The 16,686-nt window shown below is 52.0% G+C and overlaps 1 protein-coding gene across 1 annotated transcript in view; it reads left to right on the top strand.

Moving 5' to 3' along the window:
- Nucleotides 1–16,686, top strand: part of TBC1D22A (TBC1 domain family member 22A) — a 259,689-nt gene that overhangs the window by 158,244 nt on the left and 84,759 nt on the right. Inside the window, exon 9 of the mRNA XM_070371426.1 lies at nt 2,862–2,971. Coding sequence (XP_070227527.1) covers nt 2,862–2,971 — 110 coding nt within the window. The remainder of the gene's footprint in view (nt 1–2,861; nt 2,972–16,686) is intronic.

The raw sequence follows: 16,686 nt of genomic DNA, 5'->3' as shown, positions 1-16,686 counted from the left end.
TTCCCAGTGCTCTGCTGTGCTGGGGGCGCCTTCTCTGGCAGGAGGGTATTTATCTCATTCTGACAGCAGGGGTCATTCCGATTCTCTCGACCTGCAGGAGACAGACGGGCGTGGGGGCTGTCTGAGTTAAACGCCAGTGCTTCGTTATGTCCGAGAGGAACAAATGGCCTGTCGCGGGAGTGACGCCTGGCATAGGCCGCGACATTTCCTGGGATCCAATAATAAGCCCGCTAAACAGACCAAGAACATTCGCCGTGGCGCCCGCCTGCCTCCCACAGGTGCCCACCCCCCGCCGTCCTGACCTGGGCGGCCCCGCCTCCTCTGTGACCTGGAGAGGGGTGAGGCCCTGTAGCTCAGTGGTCTGGAGACCCCCGAAAGCGAGGACGTGGAGGAAAGACACTCCCAAGGAGTCCTCGGGTTGTTGTAGACCCGGTGCCCTGAGACTAGAAAGCGGTCGGCTCTCCTCTGGTTCAGGGGAAGCCGAGTCGATCCTGCCCAAGCCGTTTTCCCAGCAGGGAAGTCTGTGCCCCGAGGAGGCCACTTCCACTCCTGTCTGTGATCTCAGTCTTGAAGCAGGAAGGCGTCATGCTGGGCGGGACCCGGTGCCCGCGGCCCAGACAGCGCAGTGCAGGGAGCCCTGGGGGGGATGTGACTTCCCGCCTGTCAACCAGCGGAGAAGACGCCATGTGCAGAGTCAGGCGGGCTCCGTCCCCAGGGCGCTCAGGGCCCATGGGCACATGGGTCTCCAGGACAGAGTTCCGAGGCCGGGTGCTTGGCCGGGCCGGCCTGGGGGCAGAGCGAGGCCTGCAGCCCCCGGGGGGCAGGGTCACGGGCACCTTGGGCTAGGGGGGAGCCCGGAGCCGGCCTCGAAACACGTTTCACCCCAGTCCCGCGTCAGAGGGGAGGGCAGCCCACGTGGGTCTGCCCGCCGGGGCCTGGCTGCGAACAGAAAGCCCTCCCCGTTGGCCGTTTTCCATTTCTGAAGTCGTTTCCCCCTTTAATCCGCCAGCTGCTTGGGGGCGTTGGTTCCTCCTCATCTCTGCACCCTAGGGTCTGGAGTGTAGGGGTGCGGGGAGTGCCCACCGAGGAGCGGTGATAAACGACGTGGCCCATGCGTGCGGTGGGAGGTCATTCTGTCGCAGAAAGGAGGGAAGGCTCGGGCACTCCTGGAAGCCTCGTGTGCAGTGAGGACCACATGACAGGACAGGCCACGTGGCCCGTGTCCACTGGCCTGAGATGGCCACACAGGCACGTCCGTGGGGCAGGCGGCACGCTGCCCGGGGCCCCTGGGGCTGGGAGGGGCTGCTTCTGGGCTCAGGCTGTGTTTGGGGGTGATGAAAACATTCTGGAGTTAGATAGTGGCGATGCTACCTAAGCCCACGAAGGTCCTAAGACCCACTGAATTGTACACTCGAATTATATCTCAATAAAAGAAGGCTCCACACCAAAGCGACAAAGGCCTGTTGAGTGAGTGAGGGAGCAGATGAAGGAGGGGCTGAGGGCTGCTTTCCTTCGCACAGAAGGACACATGCGCTCCCAGGGGCCTGCAGGGCCTTGGAGCCAGAGCTGCTGTGTGGTGTACACAGCCGTGAGGCTGTGCCCCGAGGGGTGTGCGCGTGTTGGGGCCGTGGCAGCCTGTCTGGGCTCCTGAGGGCCCAGCCAGTCAGCTCTCCTGTGGGCTGCCGGCCTGGAAATGCCCGCCCTGTTTTCACTTTCTTCCTTCTGCTGTGAACAGAGAACAGAGCGGGAGGGCGTCCACGGCGGCTCCCCGAGCCTCGCACGGGGTCGGGGTCCGGCCATGTCAGGTGTGAGGCGTGCCTGAGTGCAGAGGCCTGGCCACAGCCTGGGGGCAGACACGGGTCCACGCTGTGACCCCCCATTTCCAGGCTGGCTTGTTGCGTCTTGCACCCCATTTTCCCAGGGGTGCAATGGTGGCCATAATAGAGTCAGTGCATTTAAAACACGACGGAGTGCCTGGCATATGTAATAATCACTCGATACAGGTTAGCAGTTATCATTATTATAATTATTGTCATTTTTATCCACTTAAAACTTTCTAAATATATTCCAGGCTGAAATGTTTCTTTTCTTAAAGAACATTTTCATTGCAAGGATGCCATGCATATTTGCAAAATACAACAAAAGTAAATAAAATTTTAGAAATAAGGAGACACAATTTTTTAAACATTTATGAGTGTTAGGCTGGATGATAGCAATTTTTCTAACAATCTAAAATCAATTTCTTCAAATGTCTGATAAGCCATTCCAATGAGGCATCTGTTTTGCATTGTGAAACTTTTAAGTTATGCTTTCTCATTAGATTTTTGTACTTGAAGGAAGAAATTACTTAGAGCGCCATTGCCTGTTCTTCCTTTCAGACACATCTGTGTCTTTGCTGTCTTGGTGTCTGCTCTCAGCGCAGCAGTATTTATCCAGTGTGGTTTTGGAAAGTCTCACCTTGGAAGCAGGTTTTTAGAGGGCTTAATACTGAGTGAATTTGTGAATACATTAGAAGCAGAATTTTAAAAAAATCTTATGGAAAAACTCTGATGTCAGTTAGGAATAAGTAATATATTTTAGATCCCCTCTTCTTAGGATGTGAAATGCCCAGGAAGCAACGCTTTACAATGTATTAATTATGTTAATTAATTGGAGAGGATTCAGAATATTAATTATCTGCAGCTAATTAGGTATTAAAATTGAGGCCTGTTTAAGTGATGAGGTGGAAGACAAGTCGTCCAGTTAGAGCGAGAGAAGTGGAGGGAGGGGGTCCTGGGTGGGAGGGGGGCACGTTCCTGTAAGCAGAGCACACATCCTCCTGAGGCCTGACGGCTCCTTGTCTCTCCCTCCCCCGCCCGCAGACGACGAGGACGCGGACTCCGCCGACATCTCCCGGGTGCCTGAGGACGTGCTGCGCAACGTGGAGGCTGACACGTACTGGTGCATGAGCCGGCTGCTGGACGGCATCCAGGTGAGCCCCACCCAGGTCCCGCCACCCGCCACGGCTGCTCAAGCCTTCTGAAGCCCTGACTCTGCTGCCGAGCGTGCATGCGTCTGTCTGGGCGTGCACATGGGCCCCTGGAGCCCGTGGCGGGCATGGTGCAGGCTCAGAGGGACCAGGCCCCCCCTGCAGAGTCCGATCCCCACTAGGCCCACCTCCCTCTCTGCTGCAGCTGGTGACTGTGTGGTTCTGCCCGTAGTGCAGGCCGTCGTGGCAAGCTGTTTCACTATCCACGGAACTGAGTTCAGAGGAACCTGCCTCTTAAAGGGCATCGGATTTAGAGTGACGTGGGGCGTGTGGGTGGCTGGCCCCACCGCCCTGCCATCCTCAGCTCAGGGACCTTGGCATTCTAGGACGTGGTGCTGGGTCCCAGAGGGAGCTGAGAGCCGGAGGGCGTCCTGCAACCATGGGTGGGGCCCCTGTGGGTGGGGTTCTGCTAGACCCGAGGTCAGCTGGGCTACTGGCTGAGGTTTTCGCAGAGGAGCCAATCCCCCAGGGCATGGCGGTTTGATGGAATCCTTCGCCCCCATGTATCAGCAGGGAGGCTCTTACACAGGTGCCTGGGGAGGACGCAGTTGGCAGGTCAGGGGCAAAAGGCAGCTGGGGCCTCATGTGCAGCAGGAGGTGGCTGAGGAAGCTGGCTGGCCCTCGAGCCAGCTGCAGGCCCCGTTTGGCTCAGCCGGCTCCCACACGGCCTTCTCAGACGCCCGCCTGGTGCCCAGTGCCACGCCCATTCTGGGGGTGGAGGTAGAGGCGAGTGAGCACCGTGTTACCAGGCATAAAATCACTCTAGGGACATGCACGGGGGCAGAGTGGGACCTGGAGGGAAAAGCCTGGGGCAGGGCTTTGATCTGAGGTTTGTTCTGGTCACCCCCTCAAGGACGGTCTGCTGCAAAGACAGCCGCCCCAGGTGGAGGCTACGCAGGGGACTTGGGTTCCGCCAGGACCCCTTTGTCCCAGGTGAAGTGGGGTCCTTCCACCGGGAGTGAGAGGACAGGGCGTGGGGATGCACTTGTCACCAGCGTCCCCCACAAGCCTCGGCTTTTCCGGAGCTCTTGTCACAGCAAGTGTTCCTGACCCCACCGGCTGGAGAGGCCTCAGCTCAGCTGCTTGATTTGAAGTGGTCCAAGTGAGGCTTTTCTAAGATGTCATCTAAAGACTGACGCCAAGAGCTGACTCATTGGAAAAGACCCGATGCTGGGAAAGATTGAAGGCAGGAGGAGAAGGGGACGACAGAGGATGAGATGGTTGGATGGCATCACCGACTCGATGGACATGAATGTGAGCAAGCTCCGGGAGACACTGAAGGACAGGGAGGCCTGGCGTGCTGCAGTCCATGGGGTTGCAAAGAGTCGAACACACCTCAACGACTGAACAGCAGGCAACAAAAGATTGAGGCCCTTGGGGTTAATGCGCGTAAATCAGCTACAACGATTCTCTTGAAGAAAACCGTGTGGATACCAAGGAATTGACAAAGAAAGCAGAAGCCCTTCCTGGAGCTGAACAACGGGAACCTCATATCTGAGAGCCCCTCAGGTCGCCTGGGGACGCATTTTGTGTCTGGTAAAGAGAAATGTGCCTGCTGGAGACGTATTTCAGCCCCAGCATCAATTAATCATTTCCCCACTCTGATACTGTTCTCGTATTTTTCAGTCTTTCCTCCCAAACTTCAGACTCTTTTCCTCCTTGGAAAAGAGATTGAATCGTAGTGTGAAACTTTATAAATTTCAAATGTCACTTCTCTGATCATGAGTGATGGAACTTCTGCCATTTAAATACAAGATTATCTGGCTTCTATTTGTAAATAAAATCAGCTGTACATTGAAATCGATGCTGGCTTTTCATTTTTCACCCGAGATTTCTTGTCTGATGAAAGGGTTTCTTGACAAGGGTGCTGCGTGGAAGGCATAATGTTTCTCTGGCACACGCGCGCGCGCGCGCGCGCACGCGTGTGTGTGTGTGTGTGTAAAACAGACGTGAGGCCGGCAGCAGCCATCCGTCTTTCTGTCATGTGGTTATGATTGATTCCACGTGATCCTCCAGTGCACAGGGATTCAGGGAGGCCCGCTACGGGCATCTGGGGGCTTTGCGGGGCTCTTCTGTAATTCCCTTAGATGAGGCCGTCCCTGGCGACCCCGTGCGAGCTCCCGGGGTGCTTCTCATTGTTCGCAGGTGCTGTCACCATTCATCACGGGTGTGTGGGGGCCTGTGAGGGCTTCCCAAGTGGAGCAGTGGGAAGGAATCTGCCTGCCAGTGCAGGAGACACAGGTTCGATCCCTGGGTCTGGGAGATCCCCTCGAGAAGGAAGTGGCAATCTGCTGCAGTATTCTTGCCTGGAAAATCCCACAGACAGAGGAGCCTGGCGGGTGCTTAAGAGGTTTCCTCTTATGGTTAAGAGGGAAAATGGGCTAGGAAGTCGGCGCCCCTCGGGCCTGGCTGCTCTCGCGTCTCGGCGCACGTGCCTGCTCCTGGTTGCACGTTTCTCCTCTCCACGCTTCTCGGAACTTGTAGGGCGCCTTCCTCCAGCACCCTTTTCATCACATCAGTCCCTGGTTGAGAACCATTGAGAAAGCTCGTTTTTGGTTTTGTTGAGCACAACCCTCAGCCTGGTCTTCGTGCTCGTTCCCTGTTCTTGATGAGGTTCAGGTTTATATCGTGTGATTGCAGTCCATCCCGTCGCCAGAGGCTTCAGGGAGGGGGTCAGGGTCTCCTTGCAGGGAAGGCCAGGGCATCGTCGTGTAGCTGGAGGGGTGACGGGGAAGAGGTGACCCCGGCGAGTGCGCAGCGTCTCCAGCCCGTTGGTGCTCCCAAGTGGCGGTTCAGCCTCGCAAGCAGCACACGGGGCAGAGCCGCTCGCCCTCGAGCAGGTGCGTGTTGGACCCACACCGCCGCCCTGAAGCCTGTTGGACGGCCTTCCCCAGCTGAAACAAGTGGCGATGAGTTCCGTTTTGCTGGGGGAAATTCTGCAGGACAGCGCACATCTGTTCATACTCTTGCCATCCAGTAGCCTAGGTGGAGAAGCTGTGTTTCCGGCTCCCCCAGGGGCCTGGGTGTGAGATGCTACTGCATGGGGGCACCTGGCACCTGCAGACCCAGCGCCGGGTGCCGTGCGTCCCTCCCCCGCTGGTTCACTGTGGCGGGGAGCGGGGAGAGGAGGCCCTGGGCCCGGCATCGGTGCGGACTAGGAAAGGGCAAGCCTCCGCCCCTCCTCCACAAACCCCTGGTGCTGGGTTTGGCTCCCTAAAGTGAGTAGGAACCACAAGCTGGCGGGGGACCGCAGAGGGGTCGTCAGACGCGCTAGTGCGAGGAGGTCGGGCGTCAGTGCCTGGCGAGGTGTAAAGATCAGGCGAAGATCTGCCCCCGGAAGTCCAGGTGCCGTCCAGAAACAGTGCAGCGGTTCTGCAGCGAGGTCTCCGCTCTGCGTCTCAGGGCCGCCTGCCGTTCCTGCTAGTGGGAGTTAAGGAGCTCCTACTCGTGGGCTGATTCTACCAGTACCTGCCAGTAGAGCTCCACCAGATGATGCAGAACCATTTAGTGATTTACTTTAGCAACAAGAAATGCATTCTATGCTATTTTAAGTAAAACGTTTCAAGATAAATGAGTATTTACCAAAACAAAAGTGTTTAATGAGAAGAGAGGCATGGTTTGACTTTTACGTGCCTTGATGGGAGACAGCTGAATTCTCATCTGTGTTTCTACAGTCAGCTTATTGTAATACGTATTTTTGTTGTTGTTGAAGTATATGATGAAAACCCAGACTCTCGTAGGCATGTAGTTGAAAAAGGGAGAAGTACTGTTATAGCCCTCTGGATGACCGGGTGCCTTTCCTTCAATACTGTACCACGGCCTAAGAGATGGTAGCTCCTAAAGGCCACTTGCAGTGTGACTGTGAAGCCGTGTTAGTGAACATTTGTGCTCAATCACAGTAAAACCCATTGGCCCGTCTTGCGCTTGGAGCGGATCTTTTACACGTGTGGTTCAGTAACGTCAAACATTGGTCATTGGAACATGCGGGATGCCTGAGGTATGCTGATACTCTGAACATCACGTTTCATTGAATTGTATCAAAGGCTCACCTTTGGGATTCTCCTGGTGGTCCAGGGGTTAATATTTCGCCTCCCAAAGCAGAGGGCGCCAGTTCAGTCCCTGGTCTGGGAGGTAAGATCCTACATGCCTCAAGCCAAAACAGTGAAACATAAAACAGAAGCAACATTGTAGCAGGTTCAATAAAGACTTTAAAAATGGTCCACAGCAAAAAAAAAGTTGTTTTTTTTTAAAGTCACCTTTTTTAGTGCTACCTCCTCATAAAGAACTGTCGCGCTCAGATGGTGGGTCAGAGTTCTCCAAAATTTGAATTCTGGTTTCAAAGCTCAAATATTATTATTGGCAACAAATGCTGTGAATTGTTTCCCTTGAAGTGACGGGCTGACTTTGTTCACTTTTGAGGAAATGTCTGCTGGATACCCAAGTCTGAATAATGAGTTTGCCTGTTGGTCATTTTTTCAAATATCAACACTCTCAGCTCTAAGAGTTGCAGCAGCTGCTTTTCTGGAAGAAGTTTAACATTTTGGGTGCACGCCTCGAGAGCCTTGTTTCCCAGCTGTTGCTAGTTATGGTTGGTGGGGCCACCTTGTCCACGCCGCGTGCCAGGGCTTTTACCTGCCACCCCCGCTGGCAGAGCCTCGCAGCGGACGCCAGCAGGGCGGCACAGGCAGACGGCCCCTCGGCATCACCACGGACGTTTGGGCCTCACTGGCCGCTGGAAAGGGCCCCAGGGAGCCCGGCGGATGGCTGAGCGCTGTGGGGGCCACAGCCCACAGGAGGGTGCTCTCTTGGAGACGCCCCAGGGTGCGCTCACACAGGAGAAGCGCAGGATGAAAGCAGTGTCGCACGGGGGCGTCGGCTGGGCGTGCCCCGGGGAGCTGTGCCCGGGGCCCAGGGGCCCAGGGGCCCAGGGTCTCGGGGTCCCGGAGCAGTGGCTCTTTCTGCCTGGGTCCTGCCCCTCGTTTCCTGGCACCGTGAGTTGTTGTTGGGACGTCGGGAGCGTGGGGTGGGTGGCCCTGGCCTGGGATTTGCTGTCCCGTCGGCACAACAGAGCCACACTTGGGTCTCACACGAGGTCAGTGTTCCTCAGGCACCATGTCAGGTGTGCAGCCAAAGATGTACCTTTTGTAAAACTGAATTTGCAAATTTATTTTTAAACGTATTTATTTTTGACTCTGCTGGGTCTCTCTGCTGCTGCCCGGGCTTTTCTGTCGTGGCAGTGAGTGGGGGCCACTCTCCAGCTGCAGCTCCTCGTTGCGGTGGTCTCCCCGTGGTGTGGAGCGAGGGCTTCGGTTGTTGGGACCCATGGGCCCAGCAGCGGCCGCTCCGCGACTCCAGAGCACACGGGCTCTGCCGCTCCTAAACCCCCAGCACTGGGGTCTTCCCACGTCAGGGACTGAACCAGGCCCTCTTGCCTTGGCAGCTGGATTCCTCACCGCTCAGCCATCAGGGAAGCCTTCTGAGATCTAACTTGTAAAAATAATTTGGTAGGGAATTGGCTGGCGATCCAGCGGTTAGGACTCCAGGTTCTTACTGCCGAGGGCCCTCTGTTGGGGAGTTAAGATCCCATGAGCCGTGAGGCCGGAAAAAAGAAGCTGGGCCATTATTTCTTCCAGTCGTTTCAGGGGTTGTGTCCTTGTGATGCTGCCTTTGGGGATGGTTTTCGTTTAGCTCACCGACAGCAGTCTGAGCCGGTCCGACTGACGGCTGTGTCTCTGCGAAGGACCGCCTTAGGACAGGATGACTGGACGGAGTCCTTGAGTTTTGGGGTGGGCTCTGCGAAGGACCGCCTTAGGACAGGATGACTGGACGGAGTCCGTGAGTTTTGGGGTGGGCTCTGCGAAGGACCGCCGTAGGACAGGATGACTGGACGGAGTCCGTGAGTTTTGGGGTGGGCTCTGCGAAGGACCGCCGTAGGACAGGATGACTGGACGGAGTCCTTGAGTTTTGGGGTGGGGAAGGGGTGTTCCTCTGCACTTCCCGGGAGGAAGCTGCTGGAGGGCCCACGCAGCAGCCCCGCCTGCCTGCCCCGGGGCGCGGTGGGTCGGGTCCCCAGCCCAGGCGGCCGCACCCATCCTGGCCTGCTTGGGGGTTGTTCTTGGGCCTTCTCCAGACTTCTCATTTCACTAACGCTGCGCGCCAGGGCTGCCGGGAGCTTTCACCTCCTGAATTACGGCTTCCATACCTGCCCACCCTGCAGTCAGGCCATTACTCTCAGATTCATTACTTAGCAGGACGGCCTCTTGGAGTAGAAAGGAACCGTTGCCTTTTATAATTAGTCATTTACATTTTCTTTCCTTGGGGAAGAATCACTCAGTTCTAAGAACTGGTTGCTGGTGTGGAAGTGATGAGAATATTGGGGAAAGTAACTGTTTTATCTCGGAGCTTACTTGTCAGAGAAAAGGCCGGCAGCCTGGTGCTGTAGCGACTCTGGCAAAGGAAGGCCAGGGATGACCAGACCTGTGTCGGGGGACTGGAGGGGATGGGGAGGGCGGGGGTGAGCTCGCTGCGGTGAGTTATCCCGGGAGAGAATAGTCATGGCGCACCCCAGGACCCAGAGCCTACACAGAGAGCTCCTAGAGAAGGTTCTGTTCCAACAGGGAGAGAGGCCCGACGACCCTCAGAAGGAGCCAGGACCTTGATCTGTTTTCACTCCCCGCCAAGCTCCGAGGACAGAGGACAAAGGGCCGGTCTGCTGCTTGGGAAAGCAGTGGAGAGGACACCCACGTGGCCCCCACTTGGCCTGTGTTCTTCACATCAGGCGTCTCCACCTGGAAGGGGCAGCAGAGCGGCAGGAGGGGGGTGGAGAGCCGGGCCTGCACCCAGCCCGTGAGTGGACGGTGAGTGGCCAGAGAGTCTGGTCCACGTGAGGCTCTGCTCTCTGCTCTCCGGATGCGCCAGGCTCGGAGACGTGATCTGAGAGCCTCAGTCGAGAAGAGTGAGGGCTCCTGGCAACGTTTTAGAAAGGCTTATTGAATAGACAAGAATGTGTGGGCTCATGGGCTGCAGCAGGAGATTCATTAAGAATGAATTATTGCATGCCAATTTAAAAAGAAGATTAAGAAAAAAATTCATCTACAGTAGCATCGAAAACAGTGAAATCCACGTTGTTGCCTGGATGAATAGTTCACTCCTGTTAATTACCAGGCAGCGCTGCACCACGTGAATCTGTCAGCTTGTCTACACGTCCTGCAGCTGGCGGGAGCCGAGGCTGCTGCTTCTCTTTGTCTGCCAGGAAAGGAATTTCCTTGAGCGCTCCTGTGCAATCCTCTGGTTGATGTGTACTGTTTCTCTTGGGAGAGTTCCTAGGTGTGGACTTGCTGGGTCATGGCACAGAGCTATACTAAGTTCTATGAAAAACATCCAGACCTTTCCCCCAGGTGGGTTGTGCTGCGTCACACACCCATCAGAAGTGTGGCCTGGGTGCTCCACGTCCGCACCAGCTTCGCATGTCCCTGCTTTTATCTGTGCTGGAGAGCAGTCCTCTGCGTGTGCGCGTGTGTGTTTATCTATACCATTGGGCTGCACCCCGCAGGCCTACAAGGCCCTGTGTGTGCCCAGCTTCAAGACCAAAGAAAAGCCCAGAGTCAGTGACAGAGACAGCAATGGTTTAATGGATGAGGGACCTTACATGTCTGAAACAAGGTCCTGGAGTGACCCCCATGGGTGGTGGGCGGGACGTGGAGGCGCTTTTTTGTTCCCAGAGGAAAGGGAGTTTGCCACTATGAGGGAATCAGGTTGCCTTTTTATGCTGTTCATGGACTTCTTATGACAAGGACACTGGAGTGCTTTTGCCGTTTCTTCCTCCAGCGGACCACGCTTTGTCAGATCTGCTGTGACCCATCCATCTTGAGTGGCCCCACACAGCACAGCTTATAGCTTCACTGAGTTAGGGAAGCCCCTTCCCCGCGATACGGCTGTGATCAGCTTTGGCCACCTGATGCAAAGAGCTGTTGTTCAGTTGCTCAGTTGTGTTCGACTCTTTGTGATCCCCGGACTGCAGCACGCCAGGCTCCCTTGTCCTTCACCATCTCCCGGAGCTTGCTCACACTCATGTCCACTGAGTCGGTGATGCCATCCAACCATCTCATCCTCTGTCGTCCCCTTCTCCTCCTGCCTTCTTTCTTTCCCAGCCTCAGGGTCTTTTCCAGTGAGTCAGCTCTTCCCATCAGGTGGCCAAAGTATTGGAGCTTCAGCTTCAGCATCAGTCCTTCCCATGAATAGTCAGGACTGATTTCCTTTAGGATGGACCTGTTGGATCTCCTTGCAGTCCAAGGGACTCTTAGGAGTCTTCTCCAACACCACTCATTGGAAAAGACCGTGATGCTGCGAAAGATTGAGGGCAGGAGGATAAGAGGGCAGCAGAGGATGAAACAGCTGGATAGCATCACCGACTCAGTGGCCATACATTTGAGCAAAGTCTGGGAGACAGTGAAGGACAGGGGAGCCTGGTGTGCTGCAGCCCATGGGGTTGCAAAGAGTTGGACACAATTTAGCCAGTAAACAACAGCAAAGTCAGGCTGGCTCATTAGTTATCCGGGAAACCCACTGAGGGGCAGACCCCTCACTGCCCCTTTGATAAGAACAGCCACGAGCTGGAGGCCAGGGCAGGTGCGTAGGAAGGAAGGTCAGTCAGTAGCCCAGGGGTAGGTGAAGCAGGCACTGGTCAGGTAGGGGGTGGACAGAGAGCGAGAGAATGGCCATCTCGAGTGGCCTGACCGTACAGTATCTCTACTTCTATATATGGAGAGGGTATGAGAATATTTTTCCCAAGTTTGTGGCTTGTCAGTATATTTTTTAACAATGTCTTCTGCTGAGCAGAGAATTTTAATTTTGATGACTTTTAATTTATTATTATTGTTTTTTGTGATAATGATTTTCTGCGTCCTAACTAAAAATCCTTTTCCTACGCCTAGCATGCCAGGATATTCTCCTGTGTTTTTCTTCTAGAAACTAACATTTTATTAATTTTTTTGGAAACTGTAATTTTAGTTTCTACTTTTGGGTCCGTCATTGAGCTTGACTTAATTTTTCTGTATGGTGTGAGGAAGGCACCATGGCTCATTTTTTAAATACAGGTTTCCTAGTTAATAACAGCTCCATTTGTTAAGAACAGTTTTGTTTTGTCTCCAGAATACACTGCTTTGGCGCCTTTTCTGAAAATCAAATGACTGTTTAAGTGTATGTCTATTTTTGGACACTCGGTCATGTTTCATTGATCTGTTAATGGAGTGTTAATGCTGGTGCCTACTGTCTTAACCTCTGTAGCTAACCTCTGTAGCTTTTCTTGGAGTTGGGTAGGGTAAGACCTCCTAGTGTGTTCTTTTTTTAAAAAATTGTCTTGAGTATTTTTAGGTCTTTGAATTTTTATGTAAAGTTTGTAATTAGCCATTTCCTACACAAAAGGCCTTGGAAAAAGTCTTAGGGCCTGGGATTTTTGAATGGGATTATATTTTTAATCTATGTGTTAGTTTTCCCAGAATTAACAGCATTAGCCATGTTGATTTCGGAGAAGGCAATGGCACCCCACTCCAGTGCTCTTGCCTGGAAAATCCCACGGACGAAGGAGCCTGGTAGGCTGCAGTCTATGGGGTCTCGAAGAGTCGGACACGACTGATCGACTTCACTTTCACTTTCCTGCATTGGAGAAGGAAATGGCAACCCACTCCAGTGTTCTTGCCTGGAGAATCCCAGGGACGGGGGAGCCTGGTGGGCTGCCGTCTATGGGGTCGCACAGAGTCGGACACGACTGAAGCGACTTAGCAGCAGCAGCAGCCACGTTGATTATTCTAGTCCATAAACATGGCGTATTTTAAAATCTATTTAAATGTTTCTAACTTACCCCCATAAACATTTTGTACTTTTCAGTGTAGGGGGTTTTCTAATCTTTTCTTAAATTTATTTCTAGATAGGTTTTTATTTTTGATAGTCCTTTAAATAGTATAGCTTTCTTTGTAAACTTCTTAAATTTTTATTGATGGTTTATACAGATACAATTGAGTTTTGTAAACTGACAGTTTTCCAGTTCCTACTGTATAACACATTACTCCAAAACTTGCTGCCTAAAGCGTGTGTTTTGTCTCCCTCGCAGACTCTGTGGGTCGGTTTCAGCCAGCGTGCACCTCGAGCTGCTGTCCATGCCCCTCGGTGCCTGGCGCCCCTGTGGGATGCCGTGAAGGCTGGTGCAGGTTGTTGCCTGGGGACTGGAATCAGCTGCAGTCTCACTCTCTTACGTGTGTGTTGCCCAGGCTTGGGTGACCCCAAGACTGAGACTGTAGTTGAGCTGCCCACTGTGGCCCTCCCTGTGTGGCTTAACGTTCTCAAGGCACAGTGGCCTCGGAAAGGCAAACTTCTGATGTGATGGCTCAAGACACCCAGTAAGACTTCCAGAAAGCAAGGTGTAAGTTGCACAAGCCTACCCAGATTCAAAGAGAGGGAAATTAGACTTCATCTCTTGATGTAGGAGTGGCCTGATCACATCATAAAAGAACATTTGGTTTGAGAGACTGTGTGGCCACTTTTGGAAAATGTAGTATACCGCACCTTGCTTCTGGTGATCTTGATAAATTTACCTATTAGTTCCAGGAGCTTTTTGGTGGATGCCTTAGGATTTTTTAAGTGCACAAGGGTGTCACCTGCAGACTTCTTTTTTTTTTTTTTATTTTATTTTTAAACTTTACATAATTGTATTAGTTTTGCCAAATATCAAAATGAATCCGCCACAGGTATACATGCGTTCCCCATCCTGAACCCTCCTCCCTCCTCCCTCCCATACCATCCCTCTGGGTCATCCCAGTGCACTAGCCCCAAGCATCCAGTATCGTGCATCGAACCTGGACTGGCAACTTGTTTCTTACATGATATTTTATATGTTTCAATGTCGTTCTCCCAAATCTTCCCACCCTCTCCCTCTCCCACAGAGTCCATAAGACTGTTCTATAATTGATATATATGGCTTTTATTTTCTCTTCTTGCCTTATTGCATTGTCAAGGGCCTCAAGTACGATGTTGAATGGAAGTGATGAGAGGAGACATTTTTAGGTACATATATATGTAGGATGATTATGCTTTCTTGGTGAGTTTGTGTGTTTATTGTTATGAAATATTCCTCTTTTTCTGATATTTCTTCTGTCCTGGGTCCAGTTCATCTGATACTAAAATAGGGATCCCGTCTCCCTTAGGATTAGTATTTCCTGGGTTTATCTTTTCCCATCTCTTTGCTTTTAATCTGTATCATCCTATTTAAAGCACATTTCTTGTGGATAGCTTATAGCTGGATTTTGCTTTCCTGCCCTTTTAATGTGTGTTTAGTTCATGGACATTCATGGAATTATTTATGTGGCTGGAGTTTAGGCTGCCATTTTGCTATTTATTTTCTATTAATTTCACCTTATTCCCTCCCTTTTTCCTATTTCTTTTGGATGCATCACAAACTTTTTAAATTAACGGAATTTGAGCACCGAAGAATTGATGCTTTTGAACTGTGGTGTTGGAGAAGACTCTTGAGAGTCCCTTGGACTGCAAGGAGATCCAACCAGTCCATTCTGAAGGAGATCAGCCCTGAGATTTCTTTGGAAGGAATGATGCTAAAGCTGAAACTCCAGTACTTTGGCCACCTCATGTGAAGAGTTGACTCATTGGAAAAGACTCTGATGCTAGGAGGGATTGGGGGCAGGAGGAGAAGGGGACGACAGAGGATGAGATGGCTGGATGGCATCACTGACTCCATGGACGTGAGTCTGAGTGAACTCTGGGAGTTGGTGATGGACAGGGAGCCCTGGCGTGCTGCGATTCATAGGGTCGCAAAGAGTCGGACGCGACTGAGTGACTGATCTGATCTGATCTGATTGTAGAACTATTTACAGAAATATTGAGCAGAAAGTACAGAGTTTGATATACTCTGTTGTTACCTCCACAGAGACACACACTTGCTCCTGTTATTAACATCTTGCTTTAGTGTGGTGGATTTGTTATAACTGATGAGCTGTTATTGGTATATTCAATTCAGTTCAGTTCAGTCACTCAGTCGTGTCCGACTCTTTGTGACCCCATGAATTGCAGCATGCCAGGCCTCCCTGTCCATCACCATCTCCCAGAGTTCACTCAGACTCACGTCCATCGAGTCGGTGATGCCATCCAGCCATCTCATCCTCTGTCGTCCCCTTCTCCTCCTGCCCCCAATCCCTCCCAGCATCAGAGTCTTTTCCAATGAGTCAACTCTTTGCATGAGGTGGCCAAAGTACTGGAGTTTCAACTTTAGCATCATTCCTTCCCAAGAAATCCCAGGGCTGATCTTCAAAATGGACTGGTTGGATCTCCTTGCAGTCCAAGGGACTCTCAAGAGTCTTCTCCAACATCACAGTTCAAAAGCATCAATTCTTCGGTGCTCAGCTGTCTTCACAGTCCAACTCTCACATCCATACATGACCACTGGAAAAACCATAGCCTTGACTAGATGGACCTTTGTAGGCAATGCAATGTCTCTGCTTTTCAATATGCTGTCTAGGTTGGTCATAACTTTTCTTCCAAGAAGTAAGCATCTTTTAATTTCATGGCTGCAGTCACCATCTGCGGTGATTTTGGAGCCCAGAAAAATAAAGTCTGACACTGTTTCCACTATTTCCCCATCTATTTCCCGTGAAGTGATGGGACCAGATGCCATGATCTTTGTTTTCTGAATGTTGAGCTTTAAGCCAACTTTTTCACTCTCCTCTTTCACCTTCATCAAGAGGCTTTTTAGTTCCTCTTCACTTTCTGCCATGAGGGTGGTGTCATCTGCATATCTGAGGTTATTGATATTTCTCCCGGCAATCTTGATTCCAGCTTGTGCTTCTTCCAGCCCAATGTTTCTCATGATGTACTCTGCATATAAGTTAAATAAGCAGGGTGACAATATACAGCCTTGACGTACTCCTTTTCCTATCTGGAACCAGTCTGTTGTTCCATGTCCAGTTCTAACTGTTGCTTCCTGACCTGCGTATAGGTTTCTCAAGAGGAAGGGCAGGTGGTCTGGTATTCCTATCTCTTTCAGAATTTTCCACAGTTTATTGTGATCCACACAGTCAAAGGCTTTGGCATAGTCAATAAAGCAGAAATAGATGTTTTTCTGGAACTGTCTTCCTTTTTCGATGATCCAGCAGATGTTGGCAATTTGATCTCTGGTTCCTCTGCCTTCTCTAAAACCAGCTTGAACATCTGGAAGTTAAAAAATTGGTATAATACTATTAACTAAAGTTCACAGTTGATATTGGGGTTCCCTCTCTGTGCTGTACATTCTGTGGGTTTGGCCAAATGTATAAGGAGTTATGGGGCTTCCCTACTGGCTCAGTCCATAAAGAATCTGCGTATAATGTAGGACACTGTCTGCAATGCAGGAGACCTGAGTTCAGTCGCTGGGTTGGGAAGATCCCCTGGAGAAGGAAATGGCAACCCACTCCAGTGTTCTTGTCTGGAAAGTCCCATGCACCGAGGAGCCTGGCGGCTACAGTCCCTGGGGCTGCAAAGAGTCGGACACGACTTAGTGACTAAACCACCACCACCATCCGTCCACTGTTGCGGTGTCGTCTAGAGTAGGTCACTGCTCTAAAAGTCCCTGCCTTTCAAGGAAAGTTCATCCTTTCCTCTCCCGGAACCCGTGACAG

The sequence above is a fragment of the Bos mutus genome, chromosome 5, assembly GCF_027580195.1.
Source record: "Bos mutus isolate GX-2022 chromosome 5, NWIPB_WYAK_1.1, whole genome shotgun sequence".
Classification (NCBI taxonomy): domain Eukaryota; kingdom Metazoa; phylum Chordata; class Mammalia; order Artiodactyla; family Bovidae; genus Bos; species Bos mutus.
Note: the sequence above shows the minus strand (reverse complement) of the source record. Positions and strands in the feature narration are given on the sequence as shown.